General features: G+C 45.4%; 1 protein-coding gene across 23 annotated transcripts in view; it reads left to right on the forward strand.

The window, feature by feature from the left end:
- LOC147030935 (semaphorin-6B-like) overlaps window positions 1-16,963 on the forward strand; it is a 768,963-nt gene that overhangs the window by 502,403 nt on the left and 249,597 nt on the right. For all 23 annotated transcript variants that reach the window (XM_085875514.1, XM_085875517.1, XM_085875513.1 and 20 more), the window contains one exon: window positions 6,258-6,320. In XM_085875514.1, coding sequence (XP_085731640.1) covers window positions 6,258-6,320 — 63 coding nt within the window. The remainder of the gene's footprint in view (window positions 1-6,257; window positions 6,321-16,963) is intronic.

Raw genomic sequence — 16,963 nt, forward strand, 5'->3', positions numbered from 1 at the left:
GCAACAACTGACAGATGTTTGTGCACACACCAGTCAATTAGGGACTGGACACAAGCTCTGGGAGGAATAGTAAACATTGAACAAGCAATGACGCGGCCCTGTCAGCATGATACCAGCTGTAATTCCTTGATTAGCACATGCTCTTCATGTAAATTCAAGCCTTAGTGTTAACTTGCGTCAGCTGTGTTGGCATAACTTGACGTCGTTCATGATGTGAAAAAAATCAGTTGTTCTCGAGGAAGGAACCAAGGTGAAATGTGCACAAACGGAGCAAATTTAGAGAGCGGACGGGGAGACGCTGCTTCAGCGGAGCAGGAAGAGGGAAAATGGGATGTTTGGTAAAGTGGAGAGGGAGAATGAAGAAGTACACTTAATAGGCTTTATGAAACCACTACCAGTTTCGTTGTCACTCAATGAATGGTTTAAAAAAAACCCTCGCTTGCCCATTTGTCTTCAACACCTTGATTCACAATGGACAGGTACTAAACTGTTGTCGCACAGCCACATTACATCGACGTTGAATTTCCGCCGCATATTCATAAAATGCAAAAAAGATGAGGAAAAATAGACAATGCATGCCAACATAGTCTGGCCATCTGTGCTCTGTAAACCACAAAATGTGTGTTTGAAAAATCTGTGCACAATCATTAAATGGAAAGCCTTTACACAGTTTCACTCTGTGTGTGATGGTGTGTTCAAGCAGTGATTGTCATTGTACAATTGCCACGTGAACTAATATACATGTTCATCAAGATGTCTCCCTGGCTTTCATGTGATGGAAAATTTTACATCGAACCATCACCAAAAAGCATCAGGAATCACCGGGAGGTCGGTATGGATCAAGGCCTCAAATACATTTAGGTGATTGGACAGGCAGGCAGACCTTGTATCTTAACATGAATAGTGTAACTGGAATATATGCAAATTGGTCCTTATTAACAGTCAGATTTTTATACTTTTATTCAAAGTTCATGAATTAGCCAGTAAAATTGACATCATGTTGAGAAAAATGTACTGTGCAGGGAATGTAGGGCTGGTAGGATCGTTTTGAGGTGGGCGCACTTCCCTCTGAGCTGTCTAACCTACTTTTGAATCTCGACACAGCCATAAACTGTCATCCTGGTGTTTCGCAGACAGGTCGAGGCATCAATGTGTGTGCAGTCTTTTGGATGGATGTTAAACTGGGCACCCCTTCTGCTAACATTATTCAGTGAATGTTAAAGGCTCTTTGGGGTCTTGAGGAGTCTTAAAGGGTCTTTGAGTTTTAGGGGGTCTAAAATGTGTAAGGGCTCTAAATGTCTACGTCTTTCAAAGGTATGTTCCAAGAGTCTGGAATTAATAGAGGTAATTAATCGACGTACTCGTAACTTCGTGAACTAATCATAACCTTCATGGAGTGGAGGTGAACTATCGCTGGCACCTTTGCCAAATGACAATTTTGTGCACATTCAGTCGAGTATCCTGCGTCGGAGCAGCGACCCGTCCTGGATTGTAACCCGAGCCAAGAAATTGCTTTGGTCGAACCAAAGCTCTGCGTACTGCATGGTACATGATGACGACGATGATGATGATAACAACTCAGAATCTCTTTCGAGCAACATCTGTTGGTTGCAAGATCGTGTTTATTCTTTCAAAATATGAGGATAATTGGTGAGAAGTATGGAGAACTGCTAAACTTCGTAACATCTCGGCGGTTCACTTGTTACCTCCACCACCGAAGGTGGACGGAGGTTATGTTTTCACCCCGTCTGGTTGTTTTGTTTTTTGCGAAATCAAAGATTCACAAATATATTGGTTAATCTGGTCTGTATTCTGTCTGTCTGTCTGTCTATTTGTATGTAAATCACCTACAGGTTACATTTTCAATCCAGTCTTCGCAAAACTTAACCATACTTGTGGTGGTAGTGACTATCTGGAAGCCTTTTGTTTTTGAGGTCAATAAGTCAAAAAGTCAAGGTCACAAATCTTCAATTTTCATCCGATTCACTTGATATCTCTGTACATCCTGAAAATATGATTCTGAAAACATCGGTGGTCAGGTATCCCTCATTGAGGTGAAGCCTTGTTTGGTCCATGTGAGTATGTCTATTAATTTTCGTTCTGTTTGAACGTGAGTTGGACCCTCAGTACGTCTATTAATATTGTATTATTGGACCTTGATTGCATCAATTAATTCCCTCTATTAATTATGGGCCATTGGAACATATCTTTAGACCCCGGAGACCCTTCGGAAGCTCAAGACCCCTCAGACCCAAGACCGTTTATAACCCTAAGACCTTTCAAGACTCCCTCAGACTGCCAAGAACCTTCAGACCCCGAAGACCTGCGATAACCCAAAGACCATTTAAAACCCCGAGGATCTTTAAAGACCTCTTAGACCCTTTATAACTCGGAAGACCCTTAAGACCCTGAAAATCCTTAAGACCCCAAAAGACTCCGATGACTCAAGACCCTAAAATCCCTTTAGACCCTTTGTTACCCTTAGACTCTTCAGGACTTTAAGACCCTCTAGACCCTATACACCCCATTAGAGCCCTTAGTCCACTAAAGACGCTGCAGACCCCATTTAACCTTCTGTCTGTGAGGTCCTTCTGCAATAACACTTGAGGGTCACCAGTCATAATCAAAAGCCCCCCCCCCCTATTGGTAAACCACTTCAGTACCAAGCTCAGAGGGTGCAAAATAGAATTAACTACTTACATTAATCTTTCTTTTTTTCAGGTTCTGCTCATCTTGGTTCGGGGCATTGGGAAAACCCCACGTGGAATAGAAAAAAGTCCCACGTGGCAAAGAGAAGGCGGTGTCTATGATAACATTTTCACCCCATTTTCATCAAATGGGATTTCTGTTTGTGGTTTTATTCCTGCCAAACCTCAGGAATTTTTCAACACATCAGATTGAAATGTACACAGCTTATTTGTACGTATGTGTCGTGTATGTTTATAAAATCTGATCAAAATTAGTCAAAGGTCAAGGTCAGTGCCATCCAAAACATACGAAACACCGATTAGGTCGCAATTACAAAATGTATCAACCAAATTCCTGATGCACAACATTCCAGCAGGAGAAAGGAGGAGAAAGTGAGTGTTGTAGAACACTCACTCAGTCAAATTCTCCAAATTTCCAAATTGATATTTCCATGACGACTATTGTTTATCTTGATTTCGCAAGTATCGTGCAATGCACGACATCTTTATTCTTCTGTTTGTTTGTCTGTCTGTAAGCAGGATATCTCAAAAAGTTATGGACGGATTTGTAAAAGACAGGAACAACCTGATTAGATTTTGGTGAAAGTCCGGATGCAGATCCGGCTTGTCAGTGGGCTACAACATGTAAACTGTTCAGCCTGGCAGAGGTGTGCGCTCTCTCGAGTGCCATTCCAGTCTATTGCTGTTGTTGTGTGCTGAAGCATGCATTGTGGTGGATCATCATCTGTGCCTCACAAAGCCTTTTCTCTGTTTATATGATGTCAACATCTCAGAAGAAAAGGTTGCCTTCCATAAAAGACGTATTTGAGCAGCTGTCTATTTTTCAGAACACGATTAGGAAAGTTTTAAAATTTTCCCTGTCCAGCACAATCTCTCATCTCTTCCCATTCCCAATGAGCATGTGTTGGATTCTTATGGAGGAAACGCCTTGAAATACTTCACCCAAGCAAACAGAATTTACCATACACATACATGTTTTTCACAACACCATATGATGTGTATCAGTGTCCTCTAAAATGCAGCCTCAGAATGATTTGCACATCATGAAGAATAAGACAAGAGACAACTTATTTTTTGGTGAATTTTATTGAGGGGAACTATGTCGTATCTGAAAATGATCAACGCGCTTGAACGTTATCACAATTGGATCGTTTTTAAATGCAAATTGTCATAAAGTGAGAAATTACTGGACTTGAATGGAAATGATGAAAGGAGTTTATGCACTGTATGTTTGTCACTGTAAAAATGAGAAGGTTGTTTCAGCAAAAAAAGAGAAGAGAAGTGAAGGGTGTGATGTTGGTCACAAGGAGCACACTCAAGTGTCAGCATTACTGTACGGGCTAATTAGTGAGACAGCTGGAGCTGGAAATTGGGCACGGCAGGCCTGTTTCTCGCCGACCTAGCTGGCCTAGCGATGAAATGGCCGTTATCTGCTTCTAATACCTACAGGGCCCTTTTTGTAATTGCCAAAGATGACATGATGGCTGGGCAAATCACACCCCTCTCTGAGGCTGTCCGCAACACTTTGGTCTCACAGGGACAACTGACGGAGAAACGTAGCTAAGATCTGTGAACAATCCTTCTCTTTTTTTTTTTTTCCTCTCCTGTTGGAGCCACTCTGGTATTTGTTCCATTAGTTTCTGTTGAATTTATTTATTTTTCAGCAAAATATATGCTTCAATGAACCATTTAAGCTCTTGCTTCCTCTGGAACTTCCCTGTGAGCTAATCAAGCCAATGCTGCCCACAGCTATAGTTTGGGTTCATGAAAACTTCCTTAAGATAATGGAGATCGGTTTGAGAAAATGATGTGAAATCACCTTTTTGCCTTCTCTCTGGAACAGGTCTCATTTTGAAACAGCATTGCCTTTGTCATACCATCCCATATCCTTTAAAATATATATATTTTTTGATACTTTCACACACCGGCTGCTTCCACACAAAATACCCATGATCATTTTCAAGATGATTTTGCGGTTGAACTGCAGCCGATTGTTAGTAATTTGCCGACTGTTAGAATTCCATTGACATTGTACATTGTGAAAACTTTTGGACCTGGATCTATTTTGTAATGCTCACTTTTTAGATCCTCGTGGAGGATCTCTAAGTCTTACTCACGTTGTTGTTCTTCATCTTCTTCTTGTGGACTTTTTTGTTTCACAGCCTACAGTTTTCATTGTAACTTCCTGAAATTTGGCATATATATGTAGAAATACCCTGCGCAGACAGTAACGATCTCCGATTTTGAAAATTCCTCCGAGAATAGAAGTTATGATGTCAAAACATCTCCGCTAATGGAAATCGCCTAAAAAATTATCTCAAACTTGGCAAGCTTTTTGAATTCTGTTTGCAGGAATCGAACAGGGCATTAGCAGAGATTAATTACCGCACATATGATACATCACTATGACGTCATATCAATTTTTATGATGTCATTCCTATTTTTTGACATATTTTGTTTCATAACCCAGAGTTTTCATCGGATCTTCGTGAAACTTGCCATGTATATGCAGAAAGTCCACGCGCAGGAAGTAACCATCTCCGATTTTGGAAATTTTGGAAAAGTTGACGTCATAATATCGCGCAAATGGAAATCGCCTAAACCATTATCTCCGAAACTAGGCAAGCTGTTTGAATTTTGTTTGTGGGAATCAAGCCGGGCATTAGCACAGATAATTTATCGCAAACCTGATACATCACAATGACGTCATATTCGTTTTTATGACGTCATCATTAAGAGGACGAGGATCTTAGCTCATTTGAGCTTGTTGTTTATAATGTTCACGTATTGCACTTTGGCCAACTATGTTCTTCGCTTGAAGTAAAGTATAGAAGATGGGAATCATATTTGAGATGGCAAACGTAAAGCAGACTTGGTAGCAGAATGGTTAGAAGTCCGCTCCGAGTCTCCCTGGTCTGCAGTTCAAACCCCACCTGGGGTAAATCATATCAAAGACTTAAAAAATGGTACGTGTTGCTTCCTTGCTTGATCAGCATTTTAAATGCAAAAGTTTTGCAACCATTGTGCAAGCTTGATTGGTCTAATGGGCTCTTCATGCATTGGAGTTCCAAATTGCATGGGAACCATTTAATTATTGTTGTTCTTATTACGTAAAATGAAGAATGTGGGAGTATGTTGGAGAGTATGTGGGTTTGTGATGGAGGTCTGGATGTTAAGGATGGCAGTTGGAGAGGGAGGTCCCATTCCATCTGTACCTTTCACCTTCATCCGACTCCGATTCACCTATTCACGTATGCATTATGCATGCACAAAATGCATTATACATCTGTGCTTGAGATCCCATTGGAGTTGGTATTTCAGCATTCTGCCGGTGTCAATAATTCTGACTTTGATTGCAGTTTACCAGCATTGCATTGCAGTTTGATCCAATGACTTTAGCCTTTTTGTTGGTGATGCCAGTAAACCTTTTGGGGAAAAAGATGCTGAAAACAAACAAAGCCCAAAGTAATACCTGTGGAACATTGATACTTGAGGTGTCGTGGTTTTACTCTTTGTGACGAGGAATTATGTTCTGCATGTGTACTGCAGAAACTGACTTGGAGAGCCAGCCGACAAGAGCGTAAGACCTGCTCCATGAAAGGCAAGAGTGAGGTGAGGCTTATCCTGTTATCATCGGTTTTTTTTAATATAAATCATTGCTGGATTTTTTTTTCCCACTTCTGACCAAGTTTATACAAGAGCAGGCAACGTGAGATATACGCTTTCGTTTGATGATGTAAAGGATGATATGCACTGCAGGCAGAAAAAAAAATGGAGGGCTCCAGTGAGAGGAAGCCTGGTGTTGGCTTTGTTGTTATATTAGGGTGGCAGGCTTGGGTTCTCAGGGTCCTGAGTTCGAGCCCCAGCCAGGCCGTTGAATTCACACCAGGTGGGGTTGACTCAGCCTGTCATCCTTCTGAGCTCGACGTAATGAGTACCAGTTAACTGGTGATAGAGGCATTGCATCAGCGTTGCCCCTATACTCGGTAGCGGTGGTGATGCACCGTTGTCCATAGCCAGTTGAAAGCATGAAATCGTGCCACTGCAAGAAGAGGAAGAATTAAAAAAAAAAAAACGAAAAAAAACAGCGAGGAAGATATGCTTTGAAGCATTAAGTACAGAGCCACATCGTAGTGCCCCAGGGAAAGGCTTTTCACTGATATTGGTTGGTGGTTTTAGACCTACAATGCAGTTATCTCCAAAGGCATTACCTAATTCAAAATGCCATAGGTCACCAATTCCAAAATGTACTGTACTTATCAGGTAACAGGTTACACAAAGCCTTATAAGGATTAAGTTCACGGCCTTCTCATTACCTTGTTTCGTTTGCTGCCCCATGGGCTACGTCTGTTGCTCACACCACATTGGCATCACAATTTGGCGACGGATCGTTGCTTCTTGAGAATGCAACAGCATCCGCTTGGTGGTCAAGCCACCGTCTAGGAACTGATTGAGCACTCTTGGCCTCTACAATCCTGACCCATACTTATGACAAGCTTTGTAAACCGACTTAAGACGAGACCCATACTTAGGACGAGCTCAGTTCGGTGTGTCGTGGATGTGTCCTGATGCAATGCCTCTATCAACATCAGGATGAAGGGAAATTCTCTGCTGGGAAATTCGCATTTTCTTTTTGTCATTAGAGCAAAAAAAAAATCAAAATGTTGACAAGATAACCGTTCTTTAATTTCTCGGTGAAGCAGGGGGTTTTCTAATGACTGGATGCTTGGAGTGTGGAAGCAGAATGTTCGTGTTATTGCACTACCAGCAGTTGAAGCACAAGCACCCAGGGATGCTATTAGCTCAGGTAATTGTGTATTTCGTATACACAGGGCAAGGCCGAGAAAGGTTGGGACAAGCAATGTACAGTTTGTTCACCAAGTTAACCCATTTCGTTTTGCTGTCACACGTCTGCACCTTTGTGATAATCTTTCTCAGCTCGGCAGTTGCGCTCGGGCGACCGGAAAATATCAGCGTTTCACCTTTTGCGTCATCAACATATTTGTGTAGTAAATTGCAGTAACAATTTCTCTGCCATCACTGATGGCATCACTGATGGCAGGACATGTTTTCCCTTCCTCAACCAGTAATAACAAGGAAAAAAAAAGAATAGGCACTTAATGGATTAAATGGGAGAGTGATATCGAGGTCCAGCAAGAAAACTTGTTGTGCATGCCAGTACGAGAGTTTCCTTGTGGCCGAATCATTTGGAATGATCTGAGCTCCAGGGGAACAGTAGTTTGATCGAACCATCAGGCAGGTGCCTTCACCTTGTCACCGTGATGTGCTCACATAAACACTTCCTTTCAAGCACATACAGTACACCCTGCTATAACGCATTCTTAAGCAGATGCACCTTGCACATTTCTCTTGCACTTATGCCACACCTCAAAAAGTAAAATCTCACAAGCAGTTCTCGAAAGATCATGCTTCACCCCATACAGGTGCATTCACTGAATGCCTCTGCATCTCTCTTTTTGGACCCATATACCTCTCCTCTGCACTGGATTAAATTCCCTTCCCAATCATACCCCTTCCTGCTCCCCCTCCCCCCATATTTTCAAACATTTTCTTGAGAGATCTAATGAGACTTTCATCAAACTTGTATCAGATTGTATGGTAAGTCATATGGGAGCTTCCTAAGGGCTGTTCTTTTATTCATGTGTGCTACCTTACACCTCACCTGCTTGCTCGTACCACTCTTTATGAAACACCTCCTTCCACGACATGATACGCTACACTGTACACCTCAAACTTTCTTCATGATCCTCACTTCACAATTGAGTTAACTGTAAGGAGACTATATACAAAAGCAATATTCGTAAAGAACCATTCTTCATAAGTGTGGTTATAGCATGTCACTGAGCACTTAAATGTCAAGCAGCATGCATTGTAAACAAATTGGAACCTGGCAGTTCCTGCAGGGATCACTTTATTCCTTACTCTTTACCAAATTGCTGCTCACATTGCCATGAAAATGGATACTGTCTCTCACTTCTGCTTCAGTGCAAATGCAAGCGCATTATAAATGTGTCAGTGTTGAGCCTCATGGAAAAGGTGGTGTGAGCTATTAAGCTACAGAGAGGTGGAATGAAATGTGAAATGATGGGCAATTATGGTTGTAATAAACAAGCATTATAACTTCGTCATTGAAAGGACAGAAGAGTGATTATGTGTGCAGGGATGTGATATGGGATGGCTGTGAATATTTACTCAAAGGTGGAAAACCAAAGGACTGCCAGACAATATGACTGTTTATAGGTTGGTTACTGCGTCAGAAACAAACACTGGAAATCATCAGGGAAAGCAATACTTCCGTGAGAAAACGATGAACATCCACGGATCATGATACCGAGTGGCAAAGCTTATTGGAAGGCCATTAGCAACTCATGGCACTTTTATGATTTTTCTTCTGAATTGGTTCTGGGAAGACACTTGAGATTAGCTGGTGGCCTAACGTTTCAAAAAACTTCAGATCAAAGCTAAGTTTAACTCGCCTTTGTTATTGGAGCAAGAAGAGGCAATAATAAATCCCATTAGGAAATGACTTTACTTTTTCAGTCATCTTGCCTTCTGGCTTTTTTGTTTTATTCCAAGCAAATACCACCTGTCGCTTCGCTGACGAGAATAGTAAAGGGGGTGGGGGGGGGGAGAGGGAGGAAGACAGAGAGAGGGGTGTCGGAGAGAGAGGGTGGAGAATGAAGAGGTGGAGGGGAAAGGAGAGAGAGGAGGGGTGGGGGAAGGGAAGACAGTGTGAGGTGAGAGGGAGGGAAGGCATACGTGTGGTGGAGCATCAATTGCAATTCATACTGTCTCATCAAAATGATTCTGCAAAGAATAACGGTGAAGATTGAAACAAAATCATGTCTAAAATCCATTTTGTACCGATTATACTATAAACACGGCCCGGAGACAAACACCGCCCCGACATGTCCTGAGACAAACTTCTGTCTGGACATAAATACCACCCCTACAGGTGGAGATTAACACCAACTTGAAGCTTTCAAAGACAAACACCGCCCCGATACGTCTGGACACAAACACCGCCCCGACACGTCGAGAGACAAATACTGCCCCGCCATGACCGGAGGGAAGCACCACCCCGATGCGTCCAGAGGCAAACACCCCCCTCCCCCCCCCCCCCGACGTGTCCAGAGACAAACCACCCAGACACATCTGGAGACAAACACCGCCCAGACACGTCCGGAGACACGGGAATACTTACTAAAGGTGGGGGAGGGGGAGAAAAAGATGGGAGAAGAGAGAGAGAGAGAGAGAGAGAGAGAGAGAGAGAGAGAGAGAGAGAGAGAGAGAGAGAGAGAGAGAGAGAGAGAGAGAGAGAGAGAGAGAGAGAGAGAGAGATGGGTCGGAAAAGAGAGAGGAGGGAGGGTTAGGGAGGAGGATTGTGGGAGTGAGGAGGGCTGTGCAAGCGAGGAGGGCTGTGGGAGCGGGGAGGGTGGGGGAAGGGAAGACAGTGTGAGGTGAGAGGAAGGGAAGGCAGACGTGTAGTGCAGCATTAATTACGAATCATACTGTCTCATCAAAATGATTCTGCATAGAATAACAGTGAAGATGGAAACAAAATAATGTCTGAAATCCATTTTCTACTGGTTATACTATAAACACGGCCCAGAGACAAACACCACACTGACGCGCCCGGAGACAAACACCGTCTTGACGTGTCCAGAGACAAACACCGCCCCGACGTGTCCAGAGACAAACACCGCCCCGACGTGTCTGGGGGAAACACTGCTCTGACTCATCCAGAGGCAAACACCACCCCGACGCGTCCGGAGGCACACACCACCCCGACGCATCCGGAGGCACACACCGCCCTGACGCATCCGGAGGAAAACACCGCCCTGACGTATCCAGAGGCAAACACCGCCCCGACGCGTCCGGAGGCAAACACCGCCCCGACGCGTCCGGAGGCAAACACCGCCCCGACGCGTCCGGAGGCAAACACCGCCCCGCCGCCTCCGGAGGCAAACAGTGCCCCGACGCGTCCGGAGGCAAACGCCGCCCCGACGCGTCCGGAGGCAAACACCGCCCCGACGCGTCCGGAGGCAAACACCGCCCCGACGCGTCCGGAGGCAAACACCGCCCCGACACGTCCGGAGGCAAACACCGCCCCGAGGCGTCCGGAGGCAAACACCGCCCCGACGCGTCCGGAGGCAAACACCGCCCCGACGCGTCCGGAGGCAAACGCCGCCCCGAGGCATCCAGAGGCAAACACCGCCCCGACGCGTCCGGAGGCAAATACCGCCCCGACGCGTCCGGAGGCAAACACCGCCCCGACGCGTCCGGAGGCAAACACCGCCCAACGCGTCCGGAGGCAAACACCGCCCCGACGCGTCCGGAGGCAAACACCGCCCCGACGCGTCCGGAGGCAAACACCGCCCCGACGAGTCCGGAGGCAAACACCACCCCAACGCGTCCGGAGGCAAACACCGCCCCGACGCGTCCGGAGGAAAACACCGCCCCGACGCGTCCGGAGGCAAACATCGCCCCGACGCGTCCAGAGACAAACACCGGGCTGACGCGTCCAGAGACAAACACCGCCCTGACGCGTCCGGAGGAAAACACCGCCCCGACGCGTCCGGAGGCAAACACCGCCCCGAGGCGTCCGGAGGCAAAGACCGCCCGACGCGTCCGGAGGCAAACACCGCCCCGACGCGTCCAGAGGCAAACACCGCCCCGACGCGTCCGGAGGCAAACGCCGCCCCGACGCGTCCGGAGGCAAAGACGGCCCCGACGCGTCCGGAGGCAAACACTGCCCCAACGCGTCCGGAGGCAAACACCGCCCCGACGCGTCCGGAGGCAAACACCACCCCGACGCGTCCGGAGGAAAACACCGCCCCGATGCGTCCGGAGGCAAACATCGCCCCGACGCGTCCAGAGACAAACACCGGGCTGACGCGTCCAGAGACAAACACCGCCCTGATGCGTCCGGAGGCAAACACTGCCCCGACGCGTCTGGAGACAAACACCGCCCCCACATGACCGGATGCAAAAATCTCCCCAACACGTCCAGAGGCAAACACCGCCCTGACGCATCCGGAGGAAAACACTGCCCCGACGCGTCCGGAAGAAAACACTGCCCCGACGCATTGAGAGGCAAACACCGCCCTGAAGCGTCCGGAGGCAATCACCACTCTAACACATCCCGAGACGAACACCACCCCTACGCATCAAGAGGCAAACACCGCCTGGATGTGGCTCGAGACAAACACCGCCCTGACCCGTCAGAAGATAAACACCACGCCGATGCGTCCAGAGGCAAACACCTCCCCGACGAATCCAGAGACAAACGTCGTCCCAACGGGTCCAAAGACAAACGCCGCCCCAATGCTTCTGTTAGCAAACACCGACCTGACACATCTGAAGAGGAACACAGACCATTCACTCAGGATGACGGAGCATGGACCACTCACTCAGGATGAAGGAGCATGGACCACTCACTCAGCATGACTGAGCATGGACCACTCGCTCAGGATGACGGAGCATGGACCACTCGCTCAGGATGACGGAGCATGGACCATTCGCTCAGGATGACAGAGCATGGACCACTCGCTCATGGTGATGGAGCATGGACCACTCGCTCAGTGTGGTGGGGCACGGACGGAGCATGAACCGTTCGCTCAGGATGACGGAGCATGCACCATTCGCTCAGGATGGCGGGACACAGACCACGCGGTCAGGATGACGGAGCATGGACCACTCACTCAGGATGATGGAGCACGGACCATTCAATCAATAATGCGGATCACGGACCACTCGCTCAAGATGACGGAGCATGGACCACTCACTCAGGATGATGGAGCATGGACCACTCACTCAAGATGACGGAGCATGGACTACTCTCTCAGCATGATGGAACACAGACCACTCGCTCAAGGTGACGAAGCACGGACCACTCACTCAGGATAGTGGAGCATGAGCTACTCACTCTGAATGATGACGCAGTGCGGTTCCGCTATCGACTGAAGGGTACTCGGCAAGTGGCTTAAGCACTCAAGCAAGCACTCCAATTAAGTGTTTTTTAAGGAACGGCTGACAGGCTATGGCTGCATATCATGTAGGATCCCTTTAACTTTAAAGCTGCTCTTCACCATCCCCACAGCAGTTAAAAATGAAATTAGTTTGTTCAAACAATGATTTTATCCACAAAATAGTTGCTATTTCAAGTAGAACAAGGGTGGAGACATTGTAAAGTTTAATCGCCCGTGAAATAAGCATTTGCAGATAATCCGCACATTGCCTGCTCGTCTGTGCACATGTTACGCGGTACATCGGTTCGCAATATGTGCAAACGTTATAACTTAATTTGAAAACATCGGCTTTTCACAAGATTTGCTTTGCTTTCCTGTGGAGCACCTCGCAAAACCTCAGACAATATTGACACAGATCTAGCAGACACTATGGATATGCATTCCATCTGGGGGGACAGCGTGTGAGGTCAAGCAGTGAATGCATTAAATCATGAAGCTTCATGAAGCTGGTTAATTTTAGCACATTCCTATATACTTTGTTCACTCATAATTCTCCAAACAGGAGAAAAAGATAAATTTAATGCTTAGGAAATTTCGCATTTTCTTGTGTGTATATCGAGAAGGAGGGAACGTAGACTTGCTTGCTTAACGTAAATAGGTAAATAGGCTTAGTTATAAGACCCATTATTTCTTTCATATTCTCAGATTTCACTCCAGATTTCGACACTTCTGCCCGAACAATATCCAATCCTCACTTCCAGTTTTGGGTTTGGAGCGTCGGCAGGCTCTTTTAGGGGTCTCTGCTGACTTTCTCAAAGTTAAGTCTCGGGTCGATTTTGGTTCCGTTTAACTGTTTATTTTCTCACCTACATGTTACTGTGTTCCGAGTTTGCTTTTGTTTTAAAAAAATCGTGCTATTTTGTGAGTTTTTGTCGACCTTGTCTTACCGGGTCCCTTGAGGCCGACCCATCCTTCCCTCCCCTCTTGATGTACGCTCATTTTTATTCCTGTTCTCTCCCCATTACCTTTAATTCCGATTTTCCACACTTTCCCAACACCCCCATCCCTCCCAACTAAACACTGTTTCTTGTCTTGAATTTAAAGGAAAAAAAACACAACTTTCTCTCTGCATATCCACGAGTCCTGATCACTCTCCCAAGTCTTCTTCTTCTTCTTCTTCTTCCGTCTGCCGGCACACCATCTTTCTTCTATTTGAGCTGACCTGACCCTCTCTCTCCAGTACCTTCACGATTTCTTCCGACAACCCCCCATTCCTGAATCTTACTTAATCCTCAACAATCCATCAAAAATGAATAATTTTCCTTGTATCCTTTTGATCTATGCACCTCCTGTAACCACGTGTCTCTCTCCACCCTCTTCTTGATATTTTTCACCGACCCAGCAGCTTCACTCTGCGTTTGCCATTCCAAATTCACCATACACCTCCACAATTTTACTTCAACCTTCCCTTTTCCGAATGTTGCGCAATCCTTATTTAAAATAAATGAAGAAATAAATTTGCTTTTGTCGAAACACCTCCCATAGCCACTTGCTTCTCCTGTAACCACATGATCTGTTTCCACCCTCTGCGTTTACCGACCAAATTCACCATTCACCTCACGATTTTTTTTCTACAACCTTTCCATAACCGAATCTGATGAAAACTTTCACAAACAATAATAATCTATCCAGCAGTGTGTGTGTGTGTGTGTGTGTGTGTGTGTGTGTGTGTGTGTGTGTGTGTGTGTGTGTGTGTGTGTGTGTGTGTGTGTGTGTGTGTGTGTGTGTGTGTGTGTGTGTGTGTGTGTGTGTGTGACCACTGTTTCTCGACAACCACTGGTCCGATCTCATTGAAACTTTCCACGTATATTGCTGGGGACCTGAGTATGTGCCTTTTCAAAGTTTGATATTAATCGAACAAGTACTTCCCAGGTTATGGCCATTTATTTACCAACCAATGACAAGACACGTTGCTGCGTAGGCGTGGCTGATGCGCCATTTAGTTACCAATCACAGGACACGTTGCTGCGTAGGCCAGTGCGAGGCCGGCCGACGATGACGTCACGTGCCGTGCCGGTTACGATGGGGATCGGTGCCTCAGTTACCGTGGCGTAGGAGTGGTGATGGTCAATGTCAGCGAATGCCATGGCAAGCAAAGATAGGGAGGTAAACTTGATTTTAATTTTGATTTTAATTAACTCTGTGTGTAGGTATCACAGCAGTTGTAACTTCAATGCAAGCGATAATTCGTGGAATGATGTGAATATTCCGTACGGCCACGCACCACTTCCGGATAGTGATGACTTAATGTATTCTAATAATTTCTCGATTTCTTATGCGCATTTATAGATAAACACAATACCCCAATGCAGTCGTCGTTTACTAGAGCGAAGGAATGGCCTGTGTGGTTGTTTCTGGCTCTCGGTTTGAAAGTTTTTTTGGGGGGGGTTGGGGGGAGGGTTGCACGTACGGGCACGCACTAGTCCATCTATAATTCCAGCAATGTGTTTGTGTGTGTGTGACCGCTGTTTCTCGACAACCACTGGTCCGATCTAATTGAAACTTGCCAGGTATATTGCTGGGGACCCGAGGATGTGCCTTTTCCAGGTTTGATATTAATTGGACAAGTGCTTCCCAAGTTATGGCCATTTATTTACCAAACCAATTAGAGGACACGGTGCTATGACGTCATGATTGACGTCACAATTCTTCATATTTTTTCTTTTTTTTTGAACGTACGGCCACGCACGTACGGCCACGCACATACTGGCACGCACGTACGGGCCCGCTCTCGTAATAATAATAATAATAATAATAATAATAATAATAATAATAATAACGATCTCTTGTCATACTTCGCTTCACACAGTGCGTTTTGCATACCTCAATCAACATCCTGTTGATTTCATCCATTTTTCTACATGTCCGCTGACACGGATCGTCAGTAGCCTTCACCAACAAGACTAATTCTTCATTCTACCTTGAGTTGTCCAATTTGAGTTTGATTCTCAATCCAACTATAAACGGTCACCCCGGTGATTCCCCGACATGGTGCTGCCGGAATGTGCTTTGCGGCCTTCAAAGAGACCTAGTTCAGCCAGGCATACATTTTATGAGCCTTCCTGATTGTGGCCATTAAAGATCCCTCGAGGAATCTTAATCATTATTAATCATCGTGTTCATTCTTATGTCTTTCAGACCGTGTTCGTTGTTGAAGTTGTAATAAATCGCCAACTGGATTAACAAAGAGAACTACAGTCTTATTTAATCCCTTGTTGCCTTTTCAAAAGAGGACATTGTTTTCTGCGAGTACACTTTCCAAATTGCAAATTACTCCCGTTAAGTGCAAGAGTACAGCTCGGCCTCAGAAATGATGCCTGGCCCGAATTTGTAATGTAATTCTGGTCCAATATACAAAATGCTACAACATGGATGACATTCAAGAACAAAAGTTTTCATACTTGGGACTCTTCTCCTTCAGTATAGGTGACTGCAAGGTCCACCTGTAAAACCCAATTGGTAAATACAGTAATTGGTTCACGAGCACGAGCCACATTGACCACTCTATTCGTTATGTCTGTTTCCGTCTGTCTGTCTGGGTCGTTGATCTTGTCAAAAAAAAAAAAAAATTGAGATTTTTTTTCTACCCTTATTATCAGAGATTTTTTTTCTACCCTTATTATCAGTATTTCCGTCGATATGTTTGTCTGTCTGTCTGTTGGGTAGTCGATCTCGTCCAAAAAAAGTTTTTTTCAAAAAAGATTTTTTTTGAGATTTGTTCTCCCCTTATTATCAGTATTTAAAATGGCGATTTTAGTTAATACAATGGCGATTTCGATGAAACCTGGTTGGTAGGTTTATACCATGACCTAGTTGTGTGCAAATCAGAACCGTTGCTATGGACACCACCGTTGCCTAGCAACAGGACTTTGAAATTTTTGAAAAATCATAAAAAATTGATTTTTTCGAAAATCAAAAATCGGGCCACGAGTGACTGTGGGCAGTACATTCATCCATATTGTCAAAAATTTCCAGCCGAATCCTATGGAAACTGTCGGAGAAAATAGACTGAATGAACCCTGATCGAAAACAATAAAAAAAACGAAGTTCGTTATATCTCAGAGACCATAAGTCAGATATACATGAAACTGGTATGGTAGGTTCATGGTATGTCCTAGTTATGTGTGAGAAAGAACCGTTGCTATGGACCCCTCCGTTGCCTAGCAACGGCCGACTACCCATGTCTGCCTACCTGCTTGTCTG

This window comes from Eptatretus burgeri, chromosome 3 (assembly GCF_056783735.1).
Source record: "Eptatretus burgeri isolate ZD-2024b chromosome 3, Ebu_testis_v1, whole genome shotgun sequence".
Classification (NCBI taxonomy): Eukaryota; Metazoa; Chordata; class Myxini; order Myxiniformes; family Myxinidae; genus Eptatretus; species Eptatretus burgeri.